The 12063-nt window shown below is 49.0% G+C and overlaps 1 protein-coding gene across 1 annotated transcript in view; it reads left to right on the top strand.

Moving 5' to 3' along the window:
- The window catches only part of tgfa (transforming growth factor, alpha), a 59600-nt gene that overhangs the window by 41068 nt on the left and 6469 nt on the right, over positions 1–12063 (top strand). Inside the window, exon 3 of the mRNA XM_070866161.1 lies at positions 6439–6556. Within this exon, the coding sequence (XP_070722262.1) occupies positions 6439–6556 (118 nt within the window). The remainder of the gene's footprint in view (positions 1–6438; positions 6557–12063) is intronic.

Here is a 12063-nt window from a genome sequence, read left to right as displayed (position 1 = left end):
AAGTCCTTGCTACTCGGGGGATCAAGGGGTATGGCGTGAAAGCAGGAAGTGGGTACTGAAGTTTCATGTTCAGCCATGACCTCATTGAATGGCGGTGCAGGCTAGAAGGGCTGAATGGCCTGCTCCTGCACCTATTTTCTATGTTTCTATGTTTCTATGAACCCATGGAATGTTGCCGAGGAGCTAATGGAGCGTTCTGGCTGTGTGATGCCCAGTGCTATGTCCTGATCCATATCGCGGTCAGCATTCTCCCGAGCACACATTTCCATGGACCCCTACTCCCCCCACCCGCCTTTGGTCTGGAGCACATGCATCTGGATTCTCAGGATCTTGGGGTGTCGTCGTCTTCTGCAAAAGACAACACAACAGTCAAATGGTTAGTATCACAGGAGGGGGTAGGATGGGTGGCATGAGTAGTTTCACACATAGCAGGCCAATCAGCAGGTTGATTTAAATGGTCACTATGCATTTTAATGACTCACCCTCACCCTCGCGTGTGGGTCCAGCTTGTGCAGAGCTGATTCTTTTTCTGCCGGTGCGACTCAGCCAGGCAGCAACCCTCTGTTCCAGCGGTGTCAGTTGGTGCAGATTTGGCGGACCTCCTCCTGTTCTAGTTCTCTCCCTTTTGTTGTGGGCCAATTTCTTCCGCAAAGATGAAAATATTAATTGTCAGACATGGTGCGCTTCCGATGGGTGGGACACATACAGATGCTCACATTTTCCACTGCAATTCAATTTAAAGATGAAAATATTACTTACAATCACTACTTGACCAATGTCCGGCCATTTCTTCTTGCACTGGTTTCCAGATCTTGCGGTGTTGACCCCAGCGGAGAATTCTTCGGCAACGAAGTTCCAACTTTTTCTTATTCCCTTGGGGGAGACCTTTGACGGACCACTCTTGCTGATATCCAGCTCCAGCCATTTCTCCTCAGTAACTGTTACTAATTTCTCCACTTCCTCATGGAGGAAATTCTTAGTTCTTCTTGCACGCTCTTGCGCCATTCGTCTATTGGACTCAAACGCAGGTAACGTTCAAAGATCACACTTGCACCTCTCTTACACCTATCCAGCACCCCTTTCCACTCCCTCAGCCACACACAAATCAATATTCAGACCTCACCTTTATATTTGCTCCATAACCAATGATTCTGAAGATGCTCCCCCTTTAATTGGTCGATTGCCAAGCTTCCTGTTGCACTGCGCATGCGCGCAGACTAAACTGCCTTTTGTGCATGCGCGCACACTCAAACGGTCACGCGTCCTCTTGCCAGCACTACACGACACCCTGGGCCCAAGACCCGCCCCCCCCCCCCCCCCCCCGCTGGCCGTGCTGAGCAAGTGCGGCCGAAGCTCCGCACCCCCGAGACTCTGCTGTGCGACACCGATCGATCCGGATGACGAGGGAACAGCCAAATTCAAATGTAGATTTTTGGTGCTTTTCTTCCCTCCAGGAAGTCAGCGCACCACATCGAAATACGCCGGTCTAAGCGGCTGGGGAAATTTGGGGCCTAAAAGTGAGTTCTGAGGTGACTGAACAGTCCAATACGGGAATTACAGTCCCTGTCACAGGTGGGACAGACAGTGGATGGGGAGTCTGGTTTGCCGCACGCTCCTTCCGCTGCCTGCGCGTGATTTCTGCATGCTCTCGGCAACGAGACTCGAGGTGCTCAGCGCCCTCCCGGATGCTCTTCCTCCACTTAGGGCGGTCTTTGGCCAGGGACTCCCAGGTGTCGGTGGGGACGTTGCACTTTATCAGGGAGGCTTTGAGGGGAACAATGTAACCCCTGAAGGTCAATGAATATGTGAATGTTCCTCTATCTGTTCAGACAGAAACCATTGGTATCGCAACCTGTGCCATTGTCCTGTGGGTTCATGGTCCCCGGCTGCAATAGCTGAATTAACCCTTTCTTGCCCAGCTCTTATGCGGGCTGTGATGCAGTTCTGCGTTTTTGTATTTAATAGTCCAATTTTTACCATTTGGGTGGTGGGGGGGGTGGGGGTGTGCAGGTAGGAGGAACGGATCCTACAGGCGGAGCAGGCTCGATGGGCTGAATTGCCTCCTCCTGTTCCTAAGGTTGTTATATGCTTATGAAATTATTGACGTGGAGGAACAAAGAGGTGTGTACTTTAAATCAACCGAGCCTAGGGAAAAACAAGATAATGAGGCTGGGGGAATGGCTTCCAAAACAAATGTTTAGTAATCACTGCATCAGTTCATGGTTAGATAGGGACTCGCGTCAGATCTTCCACCAACAGCCATCACCAACACCTCGGAGTGTAACCGATGAGGTGTAAAACCGGGTGGTGTGTAAAACAGGTGTCTGACTCCAACCTGCTCCAATCACATTGGGTGGCTTGGAATAGAATTTGCTCCCTCCTTCCTAATGTTGTTTCTGTACTGAAGATGCACATCCTTTAGGAGCACTGCACTGTCGGAGGGGCAGTTCTGAGGGAGCGCCGCACTGTTGGAGGGCCAGTTCTGAGGGAGCGCCACACTGTCGGAGGGCCAGTTCTGAGGGAGCGCCACACTGTCGGAGGGGCAGTGCTGAGGGAGCGTTGCACTGTCTTTCAGATGAGACGTTAAACCGAAGCTCCATCTGTCCTCCCAGGTAGACTTAAAAGATCCCATGGCCACTATCGGAAGAGGAGCAGGGGAGTTCTCCCCGGTGTCCTGCGACCAATATTTAACCCTCAACCAACATCATTAAAACCAGATTATCTGGTCATTATGACATCGCTGTATGTGGGAGCTTGCTATGCACAAATGGGCTGCTGCGTTTCCCACATTACAACAGTGACCTCACTTCAAAAAAGTACTTCATTGGCTGTAAAGCGCTTTGAGATGTCCTGAGGTCCTGAAAGGCGCTATAGAAATGCAAGCCTTTTTGTTCGGGAGCAGGAGATTGAGGCCCTGATAAAAGGGCACAGAGCTCGGGAGGAGGAGCAGCAGTTTGGGAGATTGAGGCTGAAGGTAAAATGAAGAAGTAAAAAGAAATCTAAGTGTGACGTCACAGTCAAGCGGGTAAGTGATTGGCTGGTGGATTGGTGAGTGTTTTATCGTTTTTCTTTTTCTTTTCTTATCAGTAAGAAACCTTTGGCATTGTTGCAAAATTAAGTTAATTTAAGGGTGAAGTCATGGAAGGAGAGCCCAGACCCGTGTCATGCTCCTCCTGTGCTATGTGGGAAATCAGGGACACTTCCAGTGTCCCTAACTACTATGTGTGCAGGAAGTGTATCCAGCTGCAGCTCCTGTCAGCTCCTGCATTGCGGCACTGGAGTTGCGCATGGATTCACTCTGGAGCATTAAAGTTGTTGAGGCCAGTTCGTTGGATATATTCAAAAGGGAGTTAGATGTGGCCCTTACGGCTAAAGGGATCAAGGGGTATGGAGAGAAAGCAGGAATGGGGTACTGAAGTTGCATGATCAACCATGATCTTATTGAATGGTGGTGCAGGCTCGAAGGGCCGAATGGCCTGCTCCTGCACCTATTTTCTATGTTTATCGTACCGAGGAGACGAGAGGAAATCTGACACTCAGACCCGACTGTCATGCGGTGGTTTAGCTCTGCGCCGAGCAGCAGGTGCGGTGGGTGTGGTCTGGGGGGAGCGGGGCATGGGATTGGTGCGTCTCGTGCCGTTCATAATCAATCCCCTGTGCTGCACGCGCACAAGCTCTTTGCATGAGGCTGTGATGCAGGCAGTGAAAACTCTGTGAAACGTGAAGGCTTTGCGGCTTTGGGGAATCTGCAGCGGCTGTTGGTGCGGAGCCAGAGACTGACTGATCAAAGAGCCCGGGATCAGAGCCCAGGCACTCAGGAGATGCATCATCAGAGCACACACCTACCCCAGCAGCTGTTGCCAGGCAGTATGTCTTATTTATGATGAGAAAGCTTGCCTCTTCACCAAACAAAATGATACCTCTGTACGTCGCTGTACAGCAGTATCTTTTTGCGCAGTTCAAAAGGCATGTAAGCAAGTGTCAGATCTCCTTGGGTATCAGCACCTCTGTGATACATAGAAACATAGAAAATAGGTGCAGGAGCAGGCCATTCGGCCCTTCGAGCCTGCACCACCATTCAATATGATCTTTGCTGATCATGCAACTTCCTGCTTTCCTGCAACTTCTCCAGTCTATCCACGTAACTGAAGTCCCTCATCCCTGGAACCATTCTTGTAAATCTTTTCTGCAGCCTCTCGAAGGCCTTCACATCCTTCCTAAAGTGCGGTGCCCAGAATTGGACACAATGCTCCAGTTGGGGCCGAACCCGTGCTTTAAACAGGTTTGTCATAATTTCCACGCTTTTGTACTCTATGCCTCTGTTTATGAAGCCCAGGATCCCGTAAGCCGGCACGGGCTCGATGGACCGAATGGCCTCCTTCTGTGCTGTAACCGTTCTCTGATTCTCACATCTCACTGCACCTGGAGCTGGCTGACCAAGATAGGAGTGATGTACAAGAGAGCACATTATAACGTTGGAAAGGAATGGTACTGATACATCTTCGCAGCAAAGGCAGCTTCTGATTTGGGGCAGCTCGAATATAAAATCATTGCATTGATGTGGCAGCTTATTCTATCCCCTGTCCCAGAGCACTTCATAGGTGTCAGCCGTGGTTCAGTGGGCAGCACGCTCACCTCTGAGTTGGAAGATTGTGGGTTCAAGTCCCACTCCAGAGACTTGAGCACAAAAATCTAGGCTGACACTCCAGTGCAATGCTGAGGGAGCGCCGCACTGTTGAAGGGACAGTACTGAGGGAGCGCCGCACTGTCGGAGGGGCAGTACTGAGGGAGCGCCGCACTGTCGGAGGGGCAGTACTGAGGGAGCGCCGCACTGTCGGAGGGGCAGTACTGAGGGAGCGCCGCACTGTCGGAGGGGCAGTACTGAGGGAGCGCCGCAGTGTTGGAGGGGCAGTACTGAGGGAGCGCCGCACTGTCGGAGGGGCAGTACTGAGGGAGCGCCGCACTGTCGGAGGGGCAGTACTGAGGGAGCGCCGCACTGTCGGAGGGGCAGTACTGAGGGAGCGCCGCACTGTCGGAGGGGCAGTACTGAGGAAGTGCCTCACTGTCGGAGGGGCAGTACTGAGGGAGCGCCGCACTGTCAGAGGTGCCGTCTTTCGGATGAGACGTTAAACCGAGGCACCGTCTACCTGGATGTAAAAGATCCCATGGCATTATTCAGAGAGCAGGGGAGTTACCCCTGGTGTCCTGGCCAATATTTATCCCTCAACCCACATCTAAAACCAATGATCTGGTCAATTATTTTGTACGGAGTACGGTACCATACTGGTTGTATTACTGGACTGGTAATCCAGAAGCCTGGATTAATGATCCAGAGACGTGAGTTTGAATTCTACCGCGGAAGCTGGGGAATTTAAATTCATTTAATTAAATAAAACCGGAATGAAAAAGCAAGTGTAAGTACTGATGACCACGAACTAATGGATTGTTGTAAAAACCCAGCTGGTTCACAAATGTCCTTTCGGGAAGGAAATCTGCTGCCCTTACCCAGTCTGGACAGCAATGTGGTTGAGGTTTAACCGCCCCTCTGAAATGACTCAGCAAGCCACTCAGTTGTACCCAAACCACTAAAGAGAAGATACACTGCAGAGGTTCAAACAGGCAGCTCACCACCACCTTCTCTAGGGACGGCCAATAAATGCCGGCCTTGCCAGCAACGCCCACATCCTGTGCATGAATAAAATGAAAAATGTCCTTGCTGAGTTTGGGAGCTTATCCAGAAGTCTGCTCTTCCGCCAATAAAGTCTCCCTTAACACTGCGTCAGAGAGTGGGCCTGGATTCCGTGCTCGGGGCCTGGAGTGGGGCTTAACCCTCTGACTCCGAGAGCCAACAATTGAGCCAAGCTGACGCCTCTCCAACCGAGGTGCACTGACGGAACCAAAGGTTGAGTAAGTCATCATCAGAGGCAGTCCCTCGAAATCGAGGAACTTGCTTCCACTCTAAAAGTGAGCTCTCGGGTGACTGTACAGTCTAATACGGAAATTACAGTCCCGGTCACAGGTGGGGCAGACAGCCATTGAAGGAATGGGTGGGTGGGGAGCCTGGTTTGCCACACGCTCTTTGCGCTGCCTGCACTTGGTTTCTGCACGCTCTCGGCTATGAGACTCGAGTTGCTCAGCCCCCTCCCGGATGCACCTCCTCCACCTAGGGCGGTCTTTGGCCAGGGACTCCCAGGTGTCAGTGGGGATGTTGCATTTTATCAAGGAGGCTTTGAGGGTGTCCTTGAAACGTTTCTTCTGCCCACCTTGGGCTCGCTTGCCGTGTAGGAGTTCCGAGTAGGGCGCTTGCTTTGGGAGTCTCCTGTCAGGAATAAGTAATGGGGAATTGAAGAATGGTACAAAAAAATTAAGCTTTCTCATAGCTTCGGAGTGCAAAACTAGTTGCTGAAATGGTCTCTGTCTCTCTCTCTCTCTCTCCAGGACCCCCGGTTGCTGCTGCTGTGCGATCACACTTTGACGACTGCTCGGAACGTCACAGTCAGTTCTGTTTCCATGGAACGTGCCGGTTCCTGGTGCAAGAGTCTGTGGCAGCGTGCATGTAAGTTACTCCGTTCAGGCCAATGCTTTGATAAACGTACCCGCCTATCTTTGAAGTGTTACGAGAGTTCAAGATGAAGACCTTCCACTCTCTGAATGACTGGATTGCGTCGATCTACTGATCTTCTTAAGAACTTAAGAATTAGGAGCAGGAGTCGGCCATTCAGCCCCTCGAGCCCGCTCCGCCATTCAATGAGATCATGGCTGATCTTTGACTTTTAACTCCACTTTCCCGCCCGATTCCCATATCCCTTGATTCCCTCAGAGTCCAAAAATATATCGATCTCTGTCTTGAATATATAGAAACATAGAAAATAGGTGCCGGAGTAGGCCATTCGGCCCTTCGAGGCTGCACCACCAGTCAATATGATCATGGCTGATCATTCCCTCAGTACCCCTTTCCTGCTTTCTCTCCATACCCCTTGATCCCTTTAGCCGTAAGGGCCATATCTAACTCCCTCTTGAATATATCCAATGAACTGGCATCAACAACTCTCTGCGGCAAGGAATTCCACAGGTTCACAACTCTCTGAGTGAAGAAGTTTCTCCTCATCTCAGTCCTAAATGGCCTACCCCTTATCCTAAGACTGTGTCTCCTGGCTCTGGACTTCCCCAACATCGGGAACATTCTACCCGCATCTAACCTGTCCAGTCCCATCAGAATCTTCTATGTTTCCATGAGATCCCCTCTCATCCGTCTAAACTCCAATGTATAAAGGCCCAGTTGATCAGGTCTCGCCTCATATGTCAGTCCTGCCATCCCGGAAATCAGTCTGGTGAACCTTTGCTGCACTTCCTCAATAGCAAGAACGTCCTTCCTCAGATTAGGAGACCAAAACTGAACACAATATTCCACGTGAGGCCTCCCCAAGGCTCTGTACAAATGCAGTAAGACCTCCCTGCTCTTATACTCAAATCCCCTAGCTATGAAGGCCAACATACCATTTGCCGCCTTCACCGTCTGCTGTACCTGTATGCCAACTTTCAATGACTGATGAACCATGACACCCAGGTCTCGTTGCACTTCCCCTTTTCCTAATCTGCCGCCATTCAGATAATATTCTGTCTTCCTGTTTTTGCACCCAAAGTGGATAACCTCACATTTATCCACATTATACAGCATCTGCCATGCATTTTCCCACTCACCTAACCTGTCCAAGTCACCCTGCAGCCTCCTAGCGTCCCCCTCACAGCTCACACTGCCACCCAGCTTAGTGTCATCTGCAAACTTGGAGATATTACACTCAATTCCTTCATCCAAATCACTGATGTATATTGTAAAGAGCTGGGGCCCCAGCACTGAGCCCTGCGGCACCCCACTAGTCACTGCCTGCCATTCTGAAAAGGACCCGTTTATCCCGACACTCTGCTTCCTGTCTGCCAACCAGTTCTCTATCCATGTCAGTATATTATCCCCAATACCATGTGCTTTGATTTTGCACACCAGTCTCTTGTGTGGGACCTTGTCAAAAACCTTTTGAAAGTCCAAATACACCACATCCACTGGTTCTCCCTTGTCCACTCTACTAGTTACATCCTCAAAAAAATTCCAGATTTGTCAAGCATGATTTCCCCTTCAGAAATCCATGCTGACTTGGACCGTTCCTGTCACTGCTTTCCAAATGCGCTGCAACTTCATGATAATTGATTCCAACATTTTCCACATTACTGATGTCAGGCTTAACCAGTCGATAATTACCCCCTTTCTCTCTCCCTTCCGTTTTAAAAAGTGGTGTTACATGAGCTACCCTCCAGTCCATAGAAACTGATCCAGAGTTGATAGACTGTTGGAAAATGATCACCAATGCATCCACCATTTCGAGGGCCACTTCCTTAAGTACTCTGGGATGCAGACTATCAGGCCCCGGGAATTTATCGACTTTCAATCTCATCAATTTCCTTAACACAATTTCCCGCCTAATAAGGATATCCTTCAGTTCCTCCTTCTCACGAGACCTTCGGTCCCTAGTACTTCCGGAGGTTATTTGTGTCTTCATTCGTGAAGACAGAACCAAAGTATTTGTTCAATTGGTCTGCCACTTCTTTGTTCCCCATTATAAATTCACCTGAATCCGACTGCAAGGGACCTACGTTTGTCTTCACTAATCTTTTTTTCTTCACATATCGATAGAAGCTTTTGCAGTTAGTTTTTATGTTCCCGGCAAGCTGCTTCTCATACTCTATTTTCCCCCTCTTAATTAAACCCTTTGTTCTCCTCTGCTGAATTCTAAATTTCTCCCAGTCCTCAGATTTGCTGCTTTTTCTGGCCAATTTATATGCCTCTTCCTTGGATTTAACACTATCCTCAATTTCCCTTATTAACCACGGTTGAGCCACCTTCACTGTTTTATTTTTACTCCAGACAGGAATGTACAATTGCTCAAGTTCATCCATGTGATCTTAAAATGTTTGCCATTGCCTATCCACCGTCAACCCTTTAAGTAACATTTGCCAGTCTATTCTAGCCAATTCACGCATCAAACCATCGAAGTTACCTTTCCTTAAGTTCAGGCCCCTAGTTTCTGAATTAACTGTGTCATTCTTCATCTTAATAAAGAATTCTACCAGGTTATGGTCACTCTTCCCCAAGGGGCCTCGTACAACAAGTTTGCTAATTAGTCCTTTCTCATTACACATCACCCAATCTAGGATGGCCAGCTCCCTAGTTGGTTCCTCGACATATTGGTCTAGAAAACCATCCCTAATACACTCCACCGCATTGCTATCAGTTTGGTTAGCCCAATCAATATGTAGATTAAAGTCCCCCATGATAACTGCTGTACCTTTATTGCATGCATCCCTAATTTCTTGTTTGATGCTGTCCCCAACCTTACTACTACTGTTTGGTGCTCTGTACACAACTTCCACTAGCGTTTTCTGTCCCTTGGTATTCCGTAGCCCGACCCATACCGATTCCACATTATCCAAGCTAATGTCCTTTCTTACTATTGCATAAATTTCCTCTTTAACCAGCAATACCACCGTTCCTCCTTTTCCTTTCTGTCTATCCTTCCTAAATGTTGAGTTCCCAGCCTTGGTCACCCTGGAGCCATGTCTCCATGATGCCAATTGCATCATATCCGTTAACTGCTATCTGCGCAGTTAATTCGTCCACCTTATTCCGAATATTCCTCGTATTGAGGCACAAGGCCTTCAGGCTTGTCTTTCTAACACACTTTGCCCCTTTAGAATTTTGGTGTAGTGTGGCCCTTTTTGCTTTTTGTCTTGGGTTTCTCTGCCCTCTACTTTTACTTTTCTTCTTTCCATCTTTTGTTTCTGCCCCCATTCTACTTCCCTCTGTCTCCCTGCATAGGTTCCCATCCACCTGCCATATTAGTTTAACTCCTCCCCAACAGCACTGGCAAACACTCCCCCTAGGACATTGGTTCCGGTCCTGCCCAGGTGCAGACCGTCTGGTTTGTACTGGTCCCGCCTCTCCCAGAACCGGTTCCAATGTCCCAGGAATTTGAATCCCTCCCTGCTGCACCACTCCTCAAGTCACGTATTCATCTGAGCTATCCTACAATTCCTACTCTGACTAGCATGTAGCACTGGTACCAATCCTGAGATTACTACTTTTGAGGTTCTACTTTTTAATTTAGCTCCTAGCTCCCTAAATTCGTCTTGGAGGACCTCATCCTGTTTTTCCCTATATCGTTGGTACTTATATGCACCACGACAACTGGCTGTTCACCTTCCCTTTTTAGAAAGCCCTGCACCCACTCCGAGACATCCTTGACCCTTGTACCAGGGAGGCAACATACCTTCCTGGAGTCTCGGTTGCGGCCGCAGAAACGCCTATCTATTCCCCTAACAATTGAATCCCCTATCACTATAGCTCTCCCACTCTTTTTCCTGCCCTCCTGTGCAGCAGAGCCACCCACAGTGCCATGAACTTGGCTGCTGCTGCCCTCCCCTGATGAATCATCCCCCTCAACAGTACCCAAAGCGGTGTATCTGTTTTGCAGCGGAATGGCCGCAGGGGACCCCTGCGCTACCTTCCTTGCACTGCTCTTCCTGTTGGTCATCCATCCCCTATTTGGCTTTGTACCCTTTACCTGCGGTAAGACCAATTCGCTAAAGTGCTATTCATGTCATTCTCAGCATCGTGGATGCTCCAGAGGTCATCCACCTGCAGCTCCAGTGCCACAATGCGGTCTATCAGGAGCTGCAGGCGGATGCACTTCCCGCACACCGGAAGCGTCCCTGACTTCCCACATAGTACAGGAGGAGCATAACACGTGTCCGAGCTGTCCTGCCATGACTTAATCCTTAGATACACTTAAATTGGCAACAACAATACTAAATGTTACTTACTGATATAGAAAAGAGAAAAAAAAACTACTTACCAATCACTTACCCCCTTGGTTGTGACGTCACCTTTCGGTTTCTTTCTACTTTTTTGCCTTCTCTCCCTGCTGCAGCTGCATCGGCTGGCCTCTCAGTGAACTCCCACCTCTCACGAATTCCCCGGACACCCGAATGCTGAGCCTTTATAGGCCGCTGCCTCTTGACGAACTCCCGCCTCTCACGAACTCAATGACTGAACATCCACAGCAGTCTGGGGCAGAGAATTACAAAAATTCACCATCCTCTGGGTGAAGTAATTTCTCCTCCTCTCAGTCCCATATGGCCGACCCTTTAAATCTATCCACCTCTGTCTTGAGTACTTCCTTCCTCTTGAAGCCCAACCCCTTGCAATAAAGGCTCACATCTTTTGCTTTCCCAGTTGATTGGAGCACTGCGTACAGCTCTGGTCGCCGTATTATAAAAAGGATTTAGAGGCACAGGGGAGGGTGCAGAGAGGATTTACAGGGATGGTACCAGAAATGCGAGGGTATACATATCAGGAAAGGATGAACAGGCTGGGTCTCTTTTCTCTTGAAAAAAGAAGGCTGAGGGGTGACCTAATAGAGGTCTTTAAAATGATGAAAGGTTTTGATAGAGTGGGTACAGAGAGAGTGTTTCCACTTGTGGGGAAGAGCATAACTAGAGGCTATCAATATAAGATAGTCACCAAGAAATCCAATCGGGAATTCAGAAGAAATGTCTTTACCCAGAGAGTGGTGAGAATGTGGAACTCGTTGCCACAGGGAATGGTTGAGGTGAATAATATCGATGCATTTAAGGGGAGGTTAGACAAGCATATGAGGGAGAAGGGAATAGAGGGTTATGCGGATAGATTTAGATGGGAGGAGGCTCGAGTGGAGTGGTTGGGCCGAATGGCCTGTTTCTATGCCGTATATCCGATGTAAACCTGTGGTGTTCCTGCATGTTAACTTCCTGTGATTCATGCACAAGGACACCCAAATCCCTCTGAACACCAATATTTACTTGTCTCTCACCCTTTAAAAATAGTTAGTATCGCAGTTTCACTTCCTATATTAAATTGCACAGCAGAGGAAGCATTCGTCGGATCAATTCCTGTGTCCGGTGGTGCCCACCAATTGATTTTTCTTTTCACGAGGAGTTAGGATATAGTTGGCTTAGTTGTGCTGTTGTGCCTGG

Source organism: Pristiophorus japonicus, chromosome 22 (assembly GCF_044704955.1).
Source record: "Pristiophorus japonicus isolate sPriJap1 chromosome 22, sPriJap1.hap1, whole genome shotgun sequence".
Taxonomy (NCBI): Eukaryota; Metazoa; Chordata; class Chondrichthyes; family Pristiophoridae; genus Pristiophorus; species Pristiophorus japonicus.
Note: the sequence above shows the minus strand (reverse complement) of the source record. Positions and strands in the feature narration are given on the sequence as shown.